Here is a 24,089-nt window from a genome sequence, read left to right as displayed (position 1 = left end):
CATAGCAAGAAAGGACTATTTGGGGGTGCAGGCAAGTCGTTTCTCGGTACATGTAGTTTATCAAAAATATAGGCATACTATTAGCATACTACCTCCTTCTTCGGCGTTGTTGTGAAACAGTACGAAACCTTTTTAAGTGAAAACGAACCAAGGCAAAGAAGATGCAAATGTTTTTGGCCCGTGACAGGCATTCGACAAGGACTGTATAATCAAGGGGAAACAGTTGAACGAGCCTCATCTCCCTGCGTGGCGCATGAGACTGAACGGGTTCCGGTTTATGCTGGTGAGATTGCTTTCTTGTCAGTCGTGTTTTCTAATTCATAAGCTCGTCTCAAATCAGTTAATTTATTATCACACCGAATTAAATGTTGAGCACAATGTAAACTTCAGCGAGACTCGAAATTCGGGTAGGCTGATCACCGATCACCACTCTGTGTATTTCATTACAGCGAATCTTGTTCACGCGGCCGACGTTGGAGCGAGAGTTTGCTAAGGCGGTGACCCACTTGACAAGGCGCTGGGAAACAGCGCAAGAGCAGTATGACGACATCTGCCGGTACCCCAATGATCGAAGCGAGGTAAAGACCAGAAAGACCGAGCTTACAAACGGTTCTGACTTGCGAGACACATTGGGAACAACATTGGTACACCTATGCCGATTGTGTATTTCCAAATAGTGGAAACAAGTTGTCCTCTCAGACTGGAGAACTTTGACAAAGAAATGATCCGAATGGAAATCTTGATTTCAAACTCAATCTTCTTCGGTCAATGCGTGAATATGTGAATTTAGATTGCTTTCAGTTTGTTTCCTGACTGATTTTTATTGGCAAATGCGATGGAACATTTACAGAGAAAGTCATTTTTCTATGGAGGCTTTGGTGGTAGACATCTTGAATGGCAGGTCTTTTGTTCCACAGGGAAATCTCCTTTGTGCATAGCCTGTGGAACAAAAGCACTGGCCTGCAAGATGGCAGCCATGCAAACGCGCTATTGGACAGTATCATCTAGTAGCACTGTTGAAAACCCAGTGCCTTTTTAACCGATTCTGCCACAATCTTGTTACGGATTTGGTGAGGTGTTGTCGTTACTTTGGCGCAGATACTCGAGTACCATGCCATGGAGACGCACAAGTCGGCCATTCTTCAGCAAGTGGTGGGATCACTGATCTCGAAGTATACAGACGGTAAGCGCTATACATGGTGAACCCGAATAACGTAACCCAAAAGTAACATAAAATAAATTTCCAAAAGTGTTTTTTCGGTATCGAATTGTAGTTCAGGATGTTACCCTTTTCAAAACTGAAGACTTCTTTTAACCCCCAAACAGCCGGGGGAAGAATCCCGCCCTCAACATTTTGTCCCGATATCGCATTTGAATTTAGCCTTCAGGAGTTTCAGAGTAACTCTTTACAGTAATTTTGGTACCAGTTTTGTAAAAGTTTGACTAACGTTCTTTCGCAGCACCCATTTCTCCAAGAATGGTCATCTAAAAAATTTTCCACTGCGGTGCTCAATGCACGCGGGCTCGCACGCATGTATCAATGAACTTCAAATGACCACAACAAAACTACGTTTGATTGAGTTTAAACTTCACATTTGTAATGATACAGAGACTTTTACATACATATCAAGTTTTAAAAAATCAAATTAAAGTGCCAAGTTCATAGGGGGGCGGAATCCCCCCCCGGCTGTGAGTAGGGCCAAAAACCCGCTCTTTTCAGGTTAAATTTTATGATGCGTCGCAGAGATTATCTTAATTCAATACGTGTGTATTTTTGTCCTGACCAATAAAATTTACTACAGAAACAAAAATGCTATGTTTCAGCCCTTCAAACCTTTTAACACATGCCATCGTTGGAAAGGCCTGTAATACGAGAATATTGAACTGAATAGGATTCTGTCATGTTAAAACATCTTATATTTTCTGCCAACATAAAAACAGCATCTTGAAATGGTTCAGAGTGGTTAATGTTACAGTTTTAAATGCAAAGTAACACCAGCGGTGTTAACACCCTATGGTGTGATCATCTGATAACACCCAAAAGTTTTGATTTTGACACCACAGTTTTTGCAATGTGCTGTTAAAACCTAAACAACTTTGAATTTCAGAGAACTTACTTCCATCTCACATTGCACTTCTGCTGTCCTCGTGTCCGGATGTAGAAAGTGCAAAGGTTCCGTTAGCCATGGAGGTACGTGTTATCAAGGAGAGAAGCAATGAAGACCTTTGTGTTCATTTTATTTTTATCAGTTGTTGAAAAGTGGAAACCTACATTGTCATTGTATGGGTGGCTCATTTTCTCAACGTAACGCACACCACTTGAGAACCGTTTGAAAAGTTTACTTTTCGACATTTATGTTAAAACCTCGGTAGATCTGCCATCGATTCGGAATATTTCGAGTATAATCTTGACCCCACTGCAAATAACATATGTAAAATGCGTCCGCGGGATGAAAGTTAAGTTTTAGTTTTTTTCACCACTTGTAGATTAATTACTTCGGTAATGTTTTGTCCATGAAATGATATAACACCTTTTTAAGACTTGTATATTTTTTTGTTCAGTTAACTATTTTATTTTATTTTTTTTTAATGTTCAACTGCGTGCTATTTCCATTTCTTAGGCACAACAATAAGATAAAAATCAACGTAGAGTAGAGACCTTTACTTTTTGGAATGGGTTATGTTAATAGACAGTCGCTAAGGCCATTCTGAGAGAAGGGAAGAACGGCTCTTTTCAGACAATGGCTCCCCTTGAAGCTCTGCAATGGCTACAGTCGCCCTCCAGCGGCGAGGCTGGGACAGCCTTCTCTGACTTTCTCCGGCGTCACGGTCACAGATGCGTGAGAGAGGTAAAACGTTTCTTTCCGTGCACCACGAAATTTTTCACCACAAAAGTTTCAATATCCGATTGCTGGAGTTACGTCAACGTTTACACATTTAATAGAGAAACAGCGAGACTCTTTCTTCTTATATTTCTTTTAACTTGCTTTTTACTGGTTTGTTTTCTCTTGAGGTGGAATTACGAGACAAATCCTGGAGCATGGAGCCGCTTCAAGTGATACCGTCAGTGCAAGTGTGTATTTCTCGATGATTCTGTGACTTGTTATACGACAGCTTGATCATTCAGGCTAAACCCATAAGCAATAGGCTTTATTTGTTGGATTCAGTGGAGGGGATGGAGGGGACGTTTTCAAGCGACTGCGGCTGTTCTACATGTAGAGTGATAGTGGCATAAAGTGAGGCCACGGCACATCCACAAAATAACCCATTTAGCAGCGGTTTCACCCTGCGTGTGTGCGCATGTCGTTGACTAACCACAGGATGGTTGTTTCACTGTACAGAGAAAAGCAGGTTTTAATTACATGTTCTCTAAATATTTGAGTTGGATATCTTTATCTAAATTGTGTCGTCTGAATGAGTTTATGGCCAAAACCCCAAATTGTTCTCATTTGTAATTTAACAAGAAATATAATTATAACTGGGTGCATGTTTTCCAGGGAAAATGCTAAAGCCAGTTTAGGATCTTGTCTTGAAACTCGAGTAGTGTATGCTGCCCACAAGGTTATGACTAAATTTGATGAATGTTTAAAATGTATTTAAAAGTCGCAAGTGTCAAAGCATGTTATTATTCGACTCTTCCCTACAGGCGATTCTTGCGTCAGGTTCCCACAAAGCGTCCGAAAAGAAAACGGTATTGAGTGCGGCTGAAGCAGTGAACAAGCTGGGATTAGCGATTCCATCGCTCCCCAGGTAACAGATGTCCATCGGATCGGTTGACATTACCTGACATTTCATTTTCAGCGAAATCAAGCTGTCAAGAAATCTTGTCTATCTTGAGGGAGTCATACCCAACACTAAGCTTTTTTTACCACAGATTTTCGGTGAACAGATTCACTTAGCGTTTATAAAATGAAACATAATTACAGTTTCGCTTTTCAATATGCATGTAGTCATTATGGATATTACTTACCCATAAGTAACTCAAAATTACCTGTAGTCTTTTAGGCATAATGTATAGTTTTTAGGCCTAAAGACTACTAGAGGCTTTAGTTGCCATCTGTATATTACATTATATTAATTTGTCCTGTTCTTTTTCAGGAAAATTCTTGTTACGTACCTCGTGCCAAAAGCCAGGGAAGGTGTGGCTGCTCGAGAATCTGGAAAGGCAAGACATTAGCGCTATTTAAAAATTGCTAAAATGTAAAAACGTGTGAGTAAGAGCTCCCTGGGTGGGCACAGTGTTCGAAACCGAGTACATACGTACTCGTTTCTACATTGCTTGGAGCTATAGAGCTGATGAATATTCAAGGCACCATAATCGAGTCTGTAGTCAGGAAGATCATGAATTTTGCGCCTTTGAAAGACGTCAATACCTACAGTTGAGCATGGTTTCTATATCGACGTAAAGAGACACAGAGAGCATCGCTGATCAGTCCCGGACGATAAACAATGAAATAGAAACACGTTATCGTAACTAATGTAAGCATCGACAGCTGGGATACTTAGGTCGGGGTTCAACTTGGCCGGCTGTCTTTGTTGAGTTGCCAGAGATTCTATTCAAACATGCACGCTGGCATGATGGGCGTACTACGATGTCCCTCTTGCTGAGTACCGTTTATTTCAGGGGTTTGTTCATTTTCTCCCTGGTATATGCAGCCCCGACTGTCAACAAAATGCAAGACCCTAAACAAAAGACATCAAACTGGACTATCAGTTTGGCTTCAAGAGGCAGTATTGCCATCTAAAAGAGGCATTTTATGCGAAAACTTACCAGCCTTTGCTGGACTCTTTTGCCACGGAGCCACTGCTTTGCATATGACCAAGAAGGGATTCTTTTCTTTCATTGTGAGTTCTCTTCTTTATTAGAGTGTTGAAAATATTAGAGTTTTTGAAAAGGCATCAGCCCCCCCCCGAAAGTTTTTTATTGAATTTTATTTTCAACGACTGACCATTCTGCATGACACGATGTCTACTTTTACAGTCCAAGTTTATCATGATCAACCATCGTCTCAAAGAAGCATACTGGAGACTTGCAAACCTGATGGTTAAAGAGGTATGGCCTTATGCCTTTTTGTATCATCAAAATTTGGCAATAAAGCGGCCCTTAAAGGAAAATTGAATTCCTCTTGGGTCACACTGAACGTCAAAATTGGAAGGTTTTCAAATGTGATAAAGTGCAGATTGCTTTCTTTTCAAACTCGCCCGGCACTTTACTATACCGATCCTGAAGGTATATAGAAACGTATAGGTGTTGACGCTTATACATGTTTTCCAAAGGCAACAATTAGCAAATGAAACTGACCCTGCTTTTTAGGAAAGTTTGTTGTGGTGGGTATTGTCTAAGGCAGAAATTTAAGCTTTGGGGTGTTATTGTTTGGACTCTAACACAGGGCCGCCTTCCAGACGAGGACTTGCTGTTTTTCTTCACTCCCAATGAGATCGGTCGGTTCCTTCGAGACCGTTCACCAGCCCTGGTAGCAAGGTATAACAAAATTTTACATATCATTACACCTTCTGATGCTCGTGCTATTTGTTCAACTTTAGGCCCCTTAGTACATGATTAAAAGGATTGGAAGATGACACTTGTTGATGAAACATTGGCTAAACGAGCCCCGTAGCATTACATGGCGTGTATTTTATCTGCCAATTACGGGAACAAGTTATTTAACACGAGGGGACTGGTTTTTTTTTTCAGGATGTGTTGAATATCTGTAAAGAGTTCTGAATTGCTGGCTGGCGTTATAATGACTTTTGTTCACTGGCGTCACTAGATCATTTTAAAGGGAGGGGTTGCCATCATTAATTTACTGACGGACCGTCGGCAAATTTCATGAGTGCAGCAGTATGAATCTCCCGATCAGGACCTCCCCCTTCCTTTTCCTTTCTTCTCCATTTTTGCCAAACGTACCCCAATCTTGCCCACGACACGGATTAATGGGGGGGTGTGACACCTCTCACCCGCTTTAGATGCCTCAACGATGTTTCTCGTAAATAGGGGTAATAGTGTTTTCAACTGTTTCTAAATTAATTTCATTAATTTTTGTAGGCATTTTTTAAACATTCCTTGTTATTTAAATTGTCTGGGTTCAAAGGGCACTTCGTAGACGCCGTTTGCTTCCGGAGATGAATGGACTCAGGTTTAAGCTGGTGTTTTCTGGTCGACCGGAGCCGGTAAGTATCGAAGAGAAAAAATATGTTTTCTTTATGAAAGATTTTGAATTATTTTTACGATCCCCAAACAGTTTTCCGTGTCAAACTTTCATACATCTCGTCACCACTCAGTGGTGATCCAAACAATGGGCGGCCATTTTGTTGACCACTGGCCGATTTTCCCTAGTTACTTGTGCACATATATGTTCCGGGTACCAGGCAAAACCAAACAGTGATTGACTAATGGTCGTCGCTCGACACACGCCACACGTTCCACTTCTGACGGCAAATTTATGATGACTCTAGTTTTTTTAGCCAGAAATTATTCATGATGCATTTCCAATTTCCTGGAAATTCAAAGTTTGTAGATATCCCAACTATACTAATTCCCTGAAGTATGGGTACTTGAAGTTCTGACATAAAATTTCCTCACTGGTTTATTAATCACTTGTCGCAATTTCCCAGGTTCTAGCACCCGTGCTGACGTAAACGTGATTCATGGCCACGTAATATACATGTATATTAAAAGTTTTACGCCTGCGTCTGAGGCTCCAGCACACAGAGATGGGAAATCTGAAATACCGTTAACAAGCTCAAGTTGGTATTGTGCGAATTTTGTGGATTAAATGACCTAGAACAGTGTTTGTGTTTGTTTTTGGCTGTGACAAACCCTCACCACAGCGCCCTCCTCGGACATGCAAGAGCTTTGAGGAGTCTGGCATTTTTAGTTACTTTCTCTCATCTACAAGGGTTCAATGACCGGTGCAACTATTGAGGAGTTTTTCTCTGAGTAGACGCTGCAAGTCAAGGCTGAAAATCGAACGCCTATACCATGCTGCCAAGTCAATCTGGCGGAACTGAATACAATTTCCATAACTACCACTTCAACACTAATCCTCCAGCTGCTTCGCCTGGCCAACCTTGCGGGAAATTAATTAAAATAATCACTCTGCGATTTGCAAGACGAGGACAGAATTGAACAGAGGGCTATCCCGCTGCCGGACTCCTGCTGGAGATAGATTAGTTCTCTCTACAGTAGATAACTATAAGTTATCAAGAGACATTTCCAAAGAGAAAATATTAAAAGCTCTGCGAAAACTCTGCGTGGCCTGATACCCATCAGCAAATGAAAACGAGCTGATAGAATCAGCAGTATGTTCTTGCAGGACACACCGAGGAGAGTTTATACATAAGGCGAGTATAACTAGCTCCCTTCACATCCGAAGTCTCCAGTTTACCGATGAGAATTAATATTGATGTCTTGTGCCGATGGTGACACGCTGCACTACTTGGACCCAAGGAAAACGTGACTGACTCAGATCGTCCAAAAGCTGTCAGGAGAACCAGGAATTCTGGGGCAGAGAGAACTATTTCCCAATGATAAAAAAGGCTCGATCTGCGACTAGCTAGCCATACATCGGCTGCGTATAATTCCAAATTAACTTCTGTTACTGTGAAGTTCTGGAAAATTGACTGACGTGCTGTGTTTGCCACAGTAGGCCCTACGTGAAAACGAGCACAAGCTTCACATCTACATTGACGAACTCGCTTCACTAAATGGTGTGAACTGATCGGAAACCGGTTTATCTGGGCCCAGTTTGTTAGTCTGTAAGAGTTCAACGTACCGTTGCGTTTGTAGTAGCTGTCTAGTGAGTTTCGAACAAAGTTTTAATTGTAGAATTTAAACTGACAACATTGTGAACTCTCGTCAAGCCTTTCTGTGACTCTTACCAAAAGGTTACCAAACTTTTGCAAGAGGGAGAAGCGGCTAAGCACATCACAAGAAGCAGATCAGACATACTAGAATTGCACTGCCCTTCTCATTTAAAGAGGGATTAATTGATACCTATTACCGGTTTGTCAATCTTGGGGGAGATTTGCCGCTATGGAGCAAGCATCTCCGGACGGTTCAACCGCTGCACCAGCGGTTGTTTCGAGTTCCAGCCACGGAGTCCTACTCGCAATCTACGCTTTCATAGGCGGCGTGGGAATGGTAGGTAACGGTCTGGTCTGCTTGATCTTCACGATCAGACGCCGCGCCTTCGGCTCCGCCACGAACCTCCTCATCTTGAACCAATCCATGATAGACCTGGTTGACTCGGTACTGTTTCTCATCCTGCGATTCGGTCCGCAGTTCTCGAGCATTCAGAGGGACGGCGTCTGGGGCGAGCTAGCATGTCGCCTGTGGTTCTCCGAGTACATCATGTGGTCACTTTTCATTGCCTCTACGGTAAACCTCCTCTTACTTACGCTGGAGCGGTACTTCGCCATCTGTCACGCTGTGAGGCACCGATCCCTGTTCACCGTCCGGCGGGCCAACATCGGTCGCGGCCTGGTCTGGCTAATCGGCCTCCTGTACCAGTCTTACTGGGCGATACTGCACAGGGTGACGCACGGGGAGTGCTACGCGGTCTGGCCCAGTCTGACCGTGCAAGCCATCGGCGGCACTGCGTTCTTCTGCTGCGAGTACCTCGTCCCCCTCAGCATCATGACGTTCAGCTACATCAGCATCATCATCACACTGCGCTCCAGGAGCAGACGAACCAACGCCAACAACCTCTTCCAACGGACCAAACGCAATGTGACCCTCACCCTCTGCTTCGTGTCCATCTCATACACTGTGTGCTGGACGCCAACTGAGTTCTCCTATCTCATGTACAACATGGGCCACGAGTATGACTTCAATAGCTCCGTGCATTACATCTTCACCGTGCTGGTCCTGCTGAATATGTGTATCAACCCGCTCATCTACCTTATCAAGTACAAGCGTTTCCAGATGGAACTGAAAAAGATGTTTTGCCGTCGATGTTGCCGACACAATCGCGTCGATATTTTCCCTACTGGTACGGTACCTTCTGCTGCAGCCGCAACATCTGGAGGACCGTGGGGGGTAGCCCCACTTTGATGCACATGGGCATCTATTCACAGTGGTCTTCTTCTTTGAACTGAATAATTTGGCTAGTCTCTCTGCCAGGAGCATCTATGCCACATACACACTCTACTGTTAATTTGTCGACGTTTTACGAGATTCTGCATGAAACAGTTAAATCATCCAATAAACAGGAGTGCAATCTGGTCAACATCCCCTCTCTGAATCCTTGGAATTTACGACCCATTCATATTTTTTTCCGAAGTTTTTTGCAACACGCGTTATTAAAGCAACTTTGGTTAAATCCCTAAAGGTGTATTTTAATTTGGAGACAAGGAAACAAAACTGGAATATGATTGAAGTAAACCCATCACAGACTGAACTGTTTCCGTCATTTTAAAAAGTGATAATCTGTTAACTTAAATGGTATGTCTAAGAAAATTGGTACTCCATGGGCGGGAAAATACATGTATTCAAGTGAGTATTTCCTTTCTCTTTTTAAACCTCTATTCACAGCGTTGCAGAGGTTTTGGACAGAGTCTAAATCGTCAATCTCATGCAACGCTGCGATTCCACATGTACTTGCCGAAGGAACTGAAAGTTCCAACCCCATCAAACAAGCAAACAAACAAACCAACAACCCAACAAACAAACTACCCTATCTATCCTATACAACCACGCGCCACAGCTACCGGGTACTGTCGCGAAAATTCGTTTGTTGGAATATTTTACTCATCAGTGACGTCTTCCCGTTCATATTAAATTTCAGATTGTTTGATTTTGTTCCCAATCGATTATGTGTTTCTATTGTATTTTTGCTTATTATGAAGAGGGGGTAACTGAAAATGTTGGCATTTGAACGCATTAATTCTTTGATTTTGGTAGATTTTGGAGGAAGAAGACGTTGCGACCGAATTTAAACTGGAAGGTGAGTGGAATTTACTGATGAGGGAATATGACTACATTCTAGAATTCCCTAAGTGACTTTTGTTTATTGCCGCAAAATAAGGCATCGATTAACTTTACAAAGATACACTTTATCCTTTCAACGAAACACATTAAGAACTTGAAAAAATGTTTCTTTTTTTTTTTAGTTTCAAGAAATCATCTTTTTAAACAGTGAACAAAGACACCCTTTGTCGTTTTTTTTTCAATGATACAAAACATGAAGGAGGTCATTATAATGTTTGAAAGTATACTTAAGGAGTGATTAAAATCCCAGTGTAATTACTAGAATTGTCTTTTGTTGCAGGAACTCCCATCAGTCAGGGGACTGTGAAGAGCACAGCCAGGGTGGTCACGTATCTTAAAGATGCCAACAAAATCAAGGTATAATACCTCCTGCTGAAACAGGTCGTGGACTTAGACGGGACCGTCCGGTTGACTGGGGGCAAGCATAATGTACTGTAACACTTTGCATATTTCAGGGAATTTTCTTCGAGAACCTCTCGCTGTTGCCAACCCCTGTGATCCACAGAGCGAAGTCAGTTCTCATCACTTCATGCTTGCGAGTAGTACGAGATGGGCCCTGAGCTGGACCACAAGAGGCGCAATTTTCCTGGCAACAGTTGGCCGTAATTGCACATTGCTGGTTCACGAATGACCATGAAACGCAAGCTCTGCAGTCTCAACGCTACCCACAAAATGAACACCCGTTAACATTTCTCTTTTCAACCCATGAGGGGCGCTTCTGCTTAAGGTGGATTGGCGCGTTTCAGGAAGCCCACAGGAGTTACATCTGGATATGTGACAGTTAATCGGATTGGGCCTTCCCTCTTATCATCCAGTGTGAGGCACAAAATAACTCAAATTTAACTTTGCATTTTGTTATTTTGACTTTTGTTTTCGATTTTTATACAGAAAGGTGACATTTTGATCACCCGTATCACGGATATCGGTTGGAGTCCATACTTCCCGCTCATCAGTGGACTGGTCACCGAGATAGGGGGCGTCCTCTCTCATGGTATGTATCGAGAAATGCCGAGACCTAGCGAGAAAATACATCGACATTGGAAACCGTGGGCTGGCTGAAAGCAGAAGGGGGGTTGACTCCGCCTTGAGTTTGCAAAAAGAATGGAACTATAGATGGATTTCACATTACCGCCGTCTGCGCATATCCGCATCTAAACCGAGGCTCTCTGTGTTGAACTTCGTCGCGCTCGCCCGCGGAGTCGACACAGTACACGCAGTATCCGGTTCGTAAGTGTGATACCACTTTAGTTTAAACCACGCCCACTGCACAAGATACACGGCCATCGCAGGTACGTTAGTTCGCGGTTAATTGCAATTGTTTTTCTTTTGATTTCACGTGTTGAGTCATTCTGAAAGACTCATCAACAAACTGAAATCTCTGAATTTAACAAACCTTTATGTATTTGGTGTCTTAACTCCTTACTTTCAATCGTCTGATCGTATTAAGAATTGAAGCTGACACAAACAACCTCGTTTTCAAACGCGAAAGCACGCAGATCGACGCTAAAAACGTCGTATTGGGGTCCCTCTATTGCCGTGAGGACAATGAGGCCTTCTTCTGATGAGGTTTCTCATTTCATGGAAAGTAGCAAATTTTGCCAGTGAATGTATACACGTGCATATCGCATGAAAGCTTTTACAAATGCAATGTACAGGCGTACGAGGGTGGGGTGAAGACTGCAGATTGGAGTGGGATACAGATTTTAGCGACATCGGGATACTGATAAACGCAAACTTAGGATAATAAAAAAAGGTTCAGATGGGACGAATATTGAAGTCTGCAATGAGCAAGGAAACCTCTGGTACATGTAAAGCATCTGGAGATTAGGCGTGCTACTAAATATTGCCTTTACATGACCGAGTTGATGTCGCGGCCAATCAACCGGGATTCAAAATCCCATACTTTTGGTTCTCACAACAAACTTAATTTGGAGTTCTTTTTCTTTTGCCTTGTCTGTTTGGTTCTTCTGACCTAACCACGAGTCGATGGTTTGCATTGGTTTGGGTTTTTAATGTTTTAGCACTAATAAGCACTTTCGGACATTTCTCGGGCAGGCGCTGTTGTGGCTCGTGAATACGGCATACCGTGTGTGGTGAACGTGCAGCGAGCGACAAGAGTCTTCAAGTCAGGTATGCACAAGACTGATACCGCCCAAACCTGGGACAGAATACCAGGGAATGCGTCATTAATATGGGGGGGAGGGTTGCTGGCACTGCTTTCTCTATTTCTTCGTCACTGTGGCCAATCAGTGCTAAAAAATATATGTCTAAATTTATATCAGGCGGTTAATTGGTTTCATCAACAGTATTTTTCGAGGTATCAATTGTCATCCACCGAGTCACAATTCTGTATCAATGTATTACGGCTTTATTCAATTGAATATTTTTGGGGTTCATGCGCATGCAACCTGCACCTGTAAATAACTGACTCAAATATCAACTCGTTAATTTTCCCGCCGCTTTTAAGAGCAGGGGTTGGTAATACATGTTCAGATATTTCACCCGCTGTATTCTGTGGTCTCTGACTAAAACAGCATTGCTCATTTCACGACTGCCATTAATCATTTTTGATTATTTCAGACGATCTAATCGTCTTGAACGGCGGTCTGGGAACAGTGGAGAAAATAGGAACACCAAGTGAAGTGCCTCCAACTGCTTCTACAGAGAAGGCCTAACTGTGACCACACGAGGTCTACACACCTGAGTGAAATAAGTGCACAATCGCTTGATCATTTTGGGAACTGTTACCAAAAACTGTTTATTTCACTAACACACAATGATCTTTTAGAAACGCAAAGAAATGACAAGTTTAGATACTGGAATTTACCTCTCGCATTGGTGAAGACGCAAAGGCGTAAAGACAGTACCAAATTCAATCATATAATTCATATGAAACTGTCTGAAATACATGTACAAGCCAATGACCGGCTTCACAACACATGCAAGCGGCAACATCCACTTCCCCCTGACTTGTGTTACACTCGCAGCCATATCGCCAAATACATGTATTTCGGGCAAAGCCAGATCAGACATGGATAAAGAGAAATTAGTACTACTTGTGGCCAAATTATCAAAATTTCCCTGCCTTCATTTTCTCATCTCTCGATGATTCAATTGAATTTCTAGGACTCTGATACAGCCTTGAGATATTCTATGATGCCTGGTGTGAATGAAAGCACCAACAGAACATTCTTGTCAGCCGTCACGTGGTGTTGTTACATGTACATGTATATCCAATATCAGGTTGAATAAAGGAATTAGTTGAACAAAAAAATTCAAATTGACGAGCGGGGATGGAGCTATCTTGCTCAATTTCAACACTATCCTGATCTATCAATACTATTGTTCACAATTTTTGTTCCTAAGCAACATAGTACCCCCTAGGTATTATGCGTCTTGCGAAGTCAGGTTTCGTTTTTCTTTTCTTAGATGTCAAGTTAACATCAGGACAACACCACGTGCCGGGTGTATCATAGGTGTATGAAAATGTAACGGCACACTTTGGTGATGAGCTCCAGCTGAATGGTTAGTCTTATTGAAGGATGCTCAAATACTGATAACAAATTAGAAAACGTTCTCAATTTATGATGGCCACCTGAGCAAGACAGACACCTTTTCGGTGAATCGTTGCTCTAGTCGGACAGTTAATGCGAACTGTGGATTACTTGTTGAAACACAAAATCTATGGGGTGTAATTCTGTTGTTCCCAATCCACAGTTGGCATTACTGGGAGGTAATTAAACTTTTAAGAGCAAAACCTAACGTTCTTCACTGACATTTTCACACAGGACAGGTTTTGCTTATGTTAGAATTTCTAAAGTGTGTGTGCAACCATTACAATATTAACTTGTAGTTGTTGAAAAGGTTGACTGATACAATGAAAACACCATGAATATATTTTACAAATGTAATTAATTAATTTACTCAACGATGTAATTGATACTAGAAATTACATCAGGTTTTACTTGTGTCAGAATTTCTGAAGTGTGTGTAACTATTAGAGTATCAAATTTGGAAAACTTTATTGTTGAAAAATTAGGCAGACTCATACATGTACGATTAGAACACTATGAATTATATTTTATGATTGTAAATGATGAATTTGTTTCCTCAAAGACATGATACTGGAGATCAGATCTACCCCGGTAGTTTGCTAATACAGGTACATGTATGTCATAATTTCTGAAGTGTGCAACCATTAGAGTATGGACTTCGTAAAACTTACTCGTTGAAAAATTATGTAGATTCATACGACAAAAACAACATGAAGTGTATTTTTATGATTGTAAAGAATTTGTTTCCTCCAAGTGAATAACACAACGAATACATAAAACAAGAGGTATTTTGGAGTAAAATTAAGTTTTGCCACAAACTGGCTTGTATTTTAGATAACCAACAGAGACACCAAAATCACAGTCGTGTAACGCAAGTCTTTAATTGCCTCACAAAACAACAAGAACTGTGGAATGAAATACAGTTCTTCAACAAACTGGTTAATGTTGTAGATGAGAAACAGAGAAACCAATGTCGTATCATCAAGTACTTGATTGCCGGGCAGTGCTCACAAATCAGAAATTTTGGCTAAAAACTTATATCTTCCACAAAGGGACTTATGTTTTAGATCGGCAACAGAGTAACCATTGCCACATGATACAGTAGAGGTACTGGATTGCCTGAAGGCACTCACAAAACAAACACCATGAAAACTCTGACTTGACCAACATGAAAAATAATCCAGATTGTAGAACAAAAAGAGTAAAAGTGCAGTGTGTGGCAATGGTACTCCAAAATACTCCATTCTGCGAGTTGAAGCTGTTTAGAATGGAATATTCCATCTGTTGAAGATGTTCTCTTCAGACGTTTGTCTTCATAAAACATGCAACCTTGGTAACAAAGACGCCATTTCTAAACACAAATGAAATTCCACAGGAAATTTTACCCTCTCAACTTTGGGCAGGCCACTGCACAGAAAATGATAGGTTTTTGCAAAGCAGGCCACAATCAACACAAGAACCAATGAGCAGGGAAGCAAAACCTCTCTAAACTTGTCATAACTCTGTGACTCGCTGTCTACATGTGCTAATAACAACGTGTTAAAGTAAAAAAAAAGAATAAAACAGTCAAGCTCATCTCCTCCCACGGCCACGCCCTCTTGCACGACCACGCCCACCTCTGCCACGCCCTCTGCCTCTTCCAACAGCTGAAAGAAAATGTGAAAAACAACCAAATAAGAATTTGTCACCACAGGAAAAAATATCTTCCTAATACAGAGAGGAGACAGGAATGCCTTATTTACATGTATATGCATGTTGTACATGTTGGCATCTTTTAAACTTCATACAAAGGACTGTTTTACTTTCATTGCCTGCCCACATTTAAAGGTTGTTCACAGACGTAAAGCCCTGCCTGCTATAACTTGATATAGGGCTTGATGTGCCTACAAGTTAATTACCATCCACTCTCTACAGAGAGGGCATTTTTTCAGCAAAAGACTGTTATAAAAAAATCAGAAATCTGAAACTCTTTTGCTCTTTGTTTTTTTCCCCCATGTCCTTTCAAAACAGGGTTCTGGTTAATGCATGTATAACAAAGTAGCTTGGCAAGACTCGGTAATCTTGTATAAAGTGTTGACTCTACTAAGACTGCACCCTGAGTTTCCTGAAGAAAGGAGAAACTTAGAGGATTGAAGGAAGGCTTCTGTCTCAACAGAAATACAACTTGAGACTAAGAGTGGCCAGACAATCTTTGGTACTGGAAGTACAGTTGCCTTGAAGGAACATCACACATCCCAGGTACAGTGGCTTCACAAATACAGTGGAACGCCGCTATAACGAACACGACAGGGTCCACGATAATGTTCGGTTCAACGGTCGTTGGGTATAGCGAAATTAACAGCTGAACGTTTTGTTGCCATGTTGAATAGCGCCCTCTCTTATCTACCTGAAGTGCACCCTCTTGTGATACTATGATTTCCTGAATTCACGTTTGAGGTTTCTAGAAATATATCTGTTAATTATTTATGTTTTTTATTAAATTTTGAGTCACAAAATTGATATATAGTTTATCCTAAAAGTTGTGAAGCTGCTGCTCAGGATCGATCTCTGATGCATGCGGTAGCAAATCTCGGTTGATTTGCAACTGCATAATATTCGGTAGGTTTTATGCACAAAATATTGGGAGCCAAGGACGATGTTCAGTACAACCGAATGTTCGGTAAGGCGGTGTTTGGTACATGTACATGTATAGTGACGTTCCACTGTATAGGAGAAAATATTTGCGATATATTGCAAACCATTGTAACTACCTTGGCAATTACATGTACATGTGCTGCATGTTGAAAAGTCTACAGCAAGTATATGTATCTTTGCAAATATTTGCAGTGTTGGAAATTTTGTCACACAGTTTGCTATACTATTTGCATATTTTGCCATGTTTTTTGGGAGAAACCACAGAGTGTGTAAAGTTGTTGGCAATTAAGCTTGGCATGTCAGTTGTACAAAAATGCCCAAAATGCCAGTACATAGTCAGTGCACTACATTGGCATGTAAATATACATTATGTAATAATTGCAAACTCCATCCAACCTCTTTCATATAAAGATCTTCATGAAAAAAAGGCTTGAAATCAACGCACTGAAGACTCCCTGGTGTCTTGAGCAATAATTGGGTACAAATATCCTCTTTATGCAACACGGTATGTGACAAAGTTGCTAACGCTTGCAAAAATATTTCCACAGATATCTGCAATAAAATTGCAACATTACAACTATTTGCAAAGATATTTGCCATGTATGATGTCCCTTTGGGGCCACCATACCAGAATGCACGAATCCACATTCCCCACTGACTGACCTGCTTCCTTCTTCTTAGCTTTGGCCTTGGGCGTGTTGTCAATGAGTAGTGTGTCCAGTGGCAGGCTCTCTGGGAGGATGAAATACCTGATGTTGTTGCCCCGTATGCTGAGCGTGTCCAGCTGGACCGGGTCCCTGTTCTTGATTGTCATCTTCACCGACTTCAGGTGTGTATTCATGCTGACGTCAACCCCTACACATTTTTATAAGATCAGATAGAACTTCAATCAAAGGCTCACTTGTTGAAGAAGCTCATTTGAACAATTCAGAAGTACATATATGCAACCAATGTTCGGTTGCCTTCTTGACTACACGTACATTTAAAATTGGTGAATCGCGTGTGGACTTCAAAGAATCAGTTTTGTCAGTTGCATCACTATAGTTTTTCCAACAGCTTGGCTACACATCTAACTTGGGCTGCAAACTGTAGTGTTATAAAGTTCAGCACATGTACAGTGTACACATGTGTACATGTACATGTATGTATGTATGTATATGTGTGTACATGTACCCACAGTTGAGAGTAGGGTGCAGCTCAATATTCCTTAACAAGGACATCAAATTGTCCATTGTGAAGCAAACTGAGGTATAGGTACATGCTTCAAAGCAGTAAGCCTGAAACTGATTCAGGTGTCTGAAATGACAATGCAAAACTGGGGCCAATTTCATACAGCTGCTTAAGCGAAAAATTTGTTAAGTGTGAAAAAACCTTGCTTGACAAATCAGGTTACCAGCCAAAACTTCTTGTAATGTACATGTACATTGTTTTGGAATGGTATTTACCTGTCTTTTGGGTTAGCATGACAATCACATAGAGTTTGAGCTGGTAACTTTTGTTTATTGAGCAAGAGTTTTTCGTGCTTCAGCAAGTTTTGTGCTTTTAAAAGTAGGTCTATGAAACTGGCCCCTGGTAATGAAGTGCAGAACTTTGGAATGCAGCCCCCATCTCCCTTATGCAATGCCTACATGTACGTGTACGTGTTGTTAACTGAAATTAACACCGTGCTTAAAACTGCAATAAATACGTCTGTTTTATACATGTAGGGCTCCTCTGAAAACTAGTTTCTTAAATCAGTGGGATAATTCTATCAGAATACATGAATTAGGGCGGTATTCTGATGCCTGTGGTTCCATCATACAGGGGCCTACAGCTTCAATAATGGTATTAATAAAATTAATACATGTCGCGAAGTCCGCGAATGTACATGTATGCGTTCAGGTTGGCAAACCTGTCAAATTTTATGCACACTGCTTCGTGGACTCTCTGAAGAACCAAGGACCTTAAAGATGCATCTTTCCGAGCCAATTTCCAAATATTCTTCTTAATCAGCTACACTTTCTTGCCATTCAGTCTGAATACTCCAAATCCCCAAACCACCTAGATTTAGGAGGACGGAGGATGGTTTAATGCATACACGTAGGATTCAGGTTATCTGGAAAAATGTACCTGTGACTGTGCCATGCACCTGTGTGCCGTTCTTCAATTCGATGGTTACCGTCTCATGACTCAGTTTCATCAAGAACCTGTAATCAACAACACATGCACTTTGCTTATTGACTTGTTTTGACACTCTTCACCAGCCAAACACGATGGTACCCAATATCCTCCAGTGATCTGTCCCCTCGTGTGCACCCCATGACTCTATATTAACCATCCACATCCACCTTGTCTCTAAATCCCTCTCCACATATAAATCTGTAATCATGGTAATGAACAAAGATTTTTTTAAGAGAAGACAAATAGTCTTAATGTCCTCTGAAAAACACCTTCCTGTGACTAGTACTGGTGGATGTAATTCCATTCCAACATTTACTGCCATGTTCTTTGTTATTTGTACAGCCTGCAAGCGCCATCACAAGTTAGTGAACACTGCCATCCCCACCACTGATTACCCTTATTCATTGAACATGGGCAACCCAGTGACAACCCAAGTAACCTAGCTCTCTTCTGGGAAGAAAAATGAGAAACAAACACTAAAAATGGATTTACCAGTAATTTTTATACATATTCACTCACTTGACACAATAAACACAAAATTAACATTTTGAAACTTCAAATGTAGGCCTAAGCGAAGGGACCTACGTGTACTCCCACCCCTGAAATGCTTCACCGAGTCAACAAATTTTAAGAACATCACATGACGCGTTAAAAGTACAAAGGCCTGCTAGAAAATAGAGGTAGAATGGCTGGATGACATGAAGACTTCTGAATTTTTTTTTGGGGGGGGAGACTCATAACACAAATTCTAGTATACATATATGTGTCTAAGAAAGTTCACCGGAAAAAAGGTTGTTTATTTCATAATACTCATAAAGTATCTACAGGATTGGGCCTAATTTCCAATTTTTTGGGGTGTTTTGCAAAACTTTTGAACACAGACAAACGATACAAGTGACCACTGGCTTTTCAAAAGTGCGCGTCTGCAAAACGTTAACTGAAAGGTGAGTAGAAATAGACTGCGTAGATTTAGGGGGCCTGGCTACAGAATCAAGTCAACTGGCCCCCTGGCCAATTCGACCCTTACCACCTCCCCCTTACTGACTCGCCCCCTTGCCAACTCGTCCCCTGATAATCTCGCCCCTTACCATCTTGCCCCTTTGCCAACTTGCCCCCAGACGAGTCGCCCCCCCCCCCAGCTGAGTCAACCCCTTGCCAACTTGCCCCCTGGCAAAACTCGCCTCCTGGCAAACTGGCCTCCTAACCAAGTTGCCCCCTCAGAGGAGAGTCCGCTCGTTTGGACCATTAACTACATGTCTAAGTGTCCTTGCTAAAGGCGGGATAATAATTATAAATTGTTATGAAAATAATAAAGATAGTCGTAAAAAAAACAAGATGAACGCAGCTTAAAGTTGAGAGCAAAGAACATTTTATTTGAATTATATTTAAAGTGAGATTTACACAAAATCAGTTGCACAGCACAATTTAAATACCAGTAGGTCGAGACTCAAGGTAATGTGTGCTAGGCAATGAATTCTGATAAGCTTAGCATGCTTTACAATCAGTCAATCAACCCAATGCAAGTTTATTGAATGTTTCTCAATAATCCCCTTAAGGTGAATTCTTCAATATCCCACCTTCTGCCAGGACACTTAGGCCAATTATCACTTTGGAAATGTAGTTAATGGTCCAAACCAGCGGACTCTCCTCTGAGGGGACGACTTGGTCAGGAGGTGAGTTTGCCGGGGGGGACGAGTCAGCTAGGGGGCGAGTTGGCCAGGGGGTGGGATGGTAAGGAGTGAGTCAGTCAGGGGGCGAGTCGGTAAGGGGCGAGTTGACCTGCAATCCTGACGACACAAGGGGCCTACTAGCCCCACGCGTAGGGCTGTAGTGGCTCTCTTTTACAATCCATCTCCTTTCTGTCACCATCACAGCCCTACTTCAAGGCATGTCTTACATGCCTGAAATTCAAACTGCAGAATTGTCATATAAAAGTCCAAACTCTGAGGAATACGCTGGTGTAGGCCTAAGTAAAATTGTCAAGTTGTTCTTATTTCGGAAGATATTGGGATTCAAAGTTTGTGACAATCCTGCAGTTTGGATTTCAGGCATTTAAGACATGCCTTGAAGTAGAGCTGTGGTGGCGACAGATAAGAGTCAGATTGTAAAAGAGGGGTCCGGACAACTTGACCGTTTGCCAACTCAACTTCGGACCACTCGACCGTTGAGACAACTCGACCATTGAGGCAACTTGACCGTCCGTACATAAAAGGGAGAGACAAGTCGACCATTGAGACAAGTCGTCCGTTGGGACGCTGTCTGCTCAGCCCAGTCTATTGAGGCCATACATGTATGCCTTAAGAATGGAATTTCATGTACACGTAGTAGATAGACAAGCTGAATTTCTGTGGAATTTATAAAAATTGTGGCTGTAGTAAGTCATTCTTTGCGCAATCAACCGATCTTGCACCCGCGCTGCACGTATATGGCCCGTATGGTATGCATTACAGTCGTAGCTTGAAATAAAAACCTACCTACTTGGTGTGATCCTTCAGTTCTGCATTCCCAGACAAGTTTGGGTTTAAAGTGAAATGTAAACTTCTTCTTGAACAAAACTTGCTCTCCGAAAATTTTGGCCAGAATTCTGATTGTACTTTGACAATTTGGAACGGTACATGTAGGGGGAAAAAATGGCAAATAGTCTAGGACGATATATGTCACTCACTGCGAGTGACCCCAAATCCTTCTTTTCATGCTCAACAGTCATATAAACTCTTGCATCTAATGTCTGTTTAATCAAAATGACTTTCAAAGTTGCGTTTTATTAAAACTGGCCAAAAACTGAATGCATATTGTTTCCCAGTTTTGGATCATGCATTAAGTGCATGCAAGCAATATACTTGGTGAACTCATCTCGCTATACGGATGTTGCAGAAATGTATGTGACGTAATGGGTTCATCAGCAGTGCGGCACGAAGTAGTATTGTTGATGGCTCGCGCTGTGCAGCTGAAAAAGGTGAGTCGAAATTTACAAAAGATCCAATTATTTTAAAATTCATTGGAGTTCTTATTTATGAACCAAGTTTTCTATATTGAGGAATTTTTCATTAGAAAATAAGCTTTTTACAATAGTTCTGGCTGAAAATAGATTTGCCGCTCACGTGGTTACTTTTCGGAAACAGATCCAGAACGAGAAAAAGTGTCACCACTTTCGTCGATCCCGTACGTCCGAATTAAAAGTTTACAATTTGGTGGTAACCGTGGTATCTCTATCACACAAGGTGGACGGACACCACATTTCTCTGGAATTCAAGGATATTTGTAGAGCTGCAATCTGACTGAATAATTTCGCTATCTTGAACGGGGAAAACGACTGTATTATATGTACATGTAGGCCTGTGTGAAGAGATCTCACGGGCATGACTGGTCGAGTTGTCTCTCTGTCAAAGTCAAGTTGTCCTAATGGGCGACTTGGCAAATGGTTGAGTTGTCTGACATCCGTAAAAGAGAGCCACTACAGCCCTACGGCTGAGGCTACGTGTGGGGCTAGGGGCCTACATGTAGGTCTAAGCCTATGTTCTGACATGCCTGATGGCAACATGTGCAAGGAAAATTAGTCGTGTCTGTATGAGAAACTCTTGTCAATATCCCAAATTCCAACAACAATATTTAAAGGAAAATAATCTGTTATCTGACAAGGAAAAGTAACAATGTAATGCGGAGACACAACGATTTTCACGCAACTGGTTCAGCTGAACGAACAAATGATTTATGACTTAACTCACCTCACCAACTTCATCTTGACTCAACAACGACGCTAGTTACGTAGCGTTTACTAGTTTACTTTAGAATAATGTTCTGTTGAACGCCAGTTACATCACTCAAAAATCACTCAAAGAACACAACAGCGAATAAGTTTGATCATAATACACGAGAAATCACTCTCTCCTTTCAACAAAACGTCTAACTTACGCGGCAGCGTGTTTTGATCGTTGGTACCCGGTTGCTCGGAAGTTACGGTAGAGAGCATGCATAAAGGTGTTGGGGAGCAATGAAACAAATCGGCGGACAACCTCTTTCTCTGCGTTGTGCACGTTATTCACGATATCGTACGCGCGCTCAAAGCAACATATAAAGGCAACGTACTGTACTAAACCAAATACGCGCCCGTAGAAAACAGTGCAAAATCGGACCGAAATAGCGCCGCCTGTTGACTCTCGTAAAGAGGTTGGCCTCCCTTTTTTTTCACTGGGAATTGAAGATTATGGACAGAAGATCAGTTTTCGTTTCAGTTTCATGGGGGTTAGCCACGAAAATATATTTTTATTTGCCTTTGAACGAAGATACCCCAAAAATAGCAGTAAAACTAAGCGCTCATTTCTGAATGTAGCCAGCCGCCTCTATCCAAAGGTCTGAACTTGACTATCATGCAGTCCTAGTACATTCCGGATTGATAGAAATATTCCTATGATACCTCCTGATTATGGTCTGTCTTATTGTAAAAATCCTGTATGATCCCAAAATGTTCATAAGCTCGCGCGCAGAAATACAACCATTTGGTGGAATGCACCCTTAGAGCTGGCGTCCCGTTGAGGAAAGGCGGGGCAGGCGCAGATCCGGGGATGGTCACATCCCCTTCTCTGAGACCCTCCCCCCCCCAATAAAAATACATAAACAGGGGAAACTAATGGCAAATAACCAAAGTAAACAAATTAGTCATGAATAATTGAAGGTTTCATTATCGGTTCCGCTTGTCCCATTAATGAGACATTAAAAAATCTCTCTGGTATCTACTACCTGTTGGTCTTTCGAGATACAACGAAAACAAAATTCAACACAACGAAAACAAAATGTCGTTTTTTACGGTACCTTTCACTGAGCAATAAAATACTTGGAGAACTACAGACCAAGCTAAGGAACGGGTAATGATGTAGGCGTGGAAGCCCAGCTCGTGATGATGATGGCAACGATGCTCAATTACGACGTATCAGCTTATTTTTCGTGTTGCAAAAGTACTAGCCTGTTTATTGAATGTTTTTTCCTCAGTTCTTAAATCCGGACATTCATGTCGCTACCTCTACTTTTTTCTTAGCACTAATATACTACAAATGATACCCCACCAACTTCGTACTTACGAGCAAGTCACTTTGTGGCAGGCTGGAGACTTCCTGTCATAGTTTCTGCCTTTGCCTGGCTTGGCCATACATGGGAAATAGTGCTGTGCTGCACAGATTTCACACGCAACAACTTTTTAACTGATCCTCTGTTGAAAGTCATTCCGCTCAACTTATTAGCTACCTTCATTGAGCCTGTACGCTCAAACAATAATATCGAAAGATTTGCACACATGGAAAGGATGTGAACGAACGCTTAACCACGCTAAACGCGCGTATGGTATGCGTTTATTCATCTGACGCACGACACGATATACGTTGCGACACAGGACGGTGCGACACGATGGGCGACGCAAGAAGCGACGCATGTGCCGCACAAACGTAATGGCTAAAAGGCCACGGCGCTACGTGACGGCACGATGGAAGGCCAGGAGCCGTCGTGCCCGTCGCGTCGTGTAGTTGAGTCACCTATAGAGAGATGCAGAAAATGTGTGTCGTAAATAGTGCACCACATAATTTGCCTGTACAGTTTGTTTGAACGCTTTCTTTTTATCCGTGATTACTAAGGTTTTGTAGAATATTATTGTTAGAAAAACTTTTTCTCTGATCGTTAAAAATCCATTAGTCAAATCTTTGTGTTATTCGTGTCAGTTCACCGTTCACAGACGTACGTGCCGTTGCAATATTCCTGCCAAA

The 24,089-nt window shown here is 41.8% G+C and overlaps 3 protein-coding genes across 3 annotated transcripts in view; 2 read left to right on the top strand and 1 right to left on the bottom strand.

Annotated features, from left to right (window-relative positions):
- LOC110988664 (uncharacterized) overlaps positions 1-14,327 on the top strand; it is a 63,509-nt gene extending 49,182 nt beyond the window's left edge. Inside the window, exons 26-41 of the mRNA XM_087138153.1 lie at positions 188-283; positions 450-578; positions 1,099-1,183; positions 2,109-2,191; positions 2,691-2,849; positions 3,014-3,073; positions 3,647-3,750; positions 4,099-4,165; positions 4,982-5,053; positions 5,391-5,482; positions 6,093-6,171; positions 9,905-9,947; positions 10,272-10,348; positions 10,880-10,982; positions 12,047-12,121; positions 12,572-14,327. Of these exons, the coding sequence (XP_086994279.1) occupies positions 188-283; positions 450-578; positions 1,099-1,183; positions 2,109-2,191; positions 2,691-2,849; positions 3,014-3,073; positions 3,647-3,750; positions 4,099-4,165; positions 4,982-5,053; positions 5,391-5,482; positions 6,093-6,171; positions 9,905-9,947; positions 10,272-10,348; positions 10,880-10,982; positions 12,047-12,121; positions 12,572-12,666 (1,419 nt within the window). The 3' untranslated portion in view covers positions 12,667-14,327. The remainder of the gene's footprint in view (positions 1-187; positions 284-449; positions 579-1,098; positions 1,184-2,108; positions 2,192-2,690; positions 2,850-3,013; positions 3,074-3,646; positions 3,751-4,098; positions 4,166-4,981; positions 5,054-5,390; positions 5,483-6,092; positions 6,172-9,904; positions 9,948-10,271; positions 10,349-10,879; positions 10,983-12,046; positions 12,122-12,571) is intronic.
- On the top strand, positions 6,201-9,898 carry LOC147798833 (galanin receptor 2a-like). The gene has a single exon (XM_087138154.1). The coding sequence runs from the start codon at positions 8,036-8,038 to the stop codon at positions 9,053-9,055; it is 1,020 nt and encodes a 339-aa protein (XP_086994280.1). The 5' UTR covers positions 6,201-8,035; the 3' UTR covers positions 9,056-9,898.
- On the bottom strand, positions 12,724-22,279 carry snrpd1 (small nuclear ribonucleoprotein D1 polypeptide). Its single transcript, XM_022252409.2, has 4 exons — positions 22,065-22,279; positions 18,289-18,365; positions 16,843-17,034; positions 12,724-15,191 (listed from the first exon to the last, which is right to left on the bottom strand). Exons 1-4 carry the CDS (start codon positions 22,076-22,078, stop codon positions 15,118-15,120), a joined length of 357 nt encoding a protein of 118 aa, XP_022108101.1. The 5' UTR covers positions 22,079-22,279; the 3' UTR covers positions 12,724-15,117.
- Positions 22,280-24,089: the final 1,810 nt, after the last annotated feature.

This window comes from Acanthaster planci, linkage group LG06 (genome assembly GCF_054643075.1).
Source record: "Acanthaster planci isolate LZ-2023a linkage group LG06, COTS_SCS, whole genome shotgun sequence".
NCBI lineage: Eukaryota > Metazoa > Echinodermata > Asteroidea > Valvatida > Acanthasteridae > Acanthaster > Acanthaster planci.
Note: the sequence above shows the minus strand (reverse complement) of the source record. Positions and strands in the feature narration are given on the sequence as shown.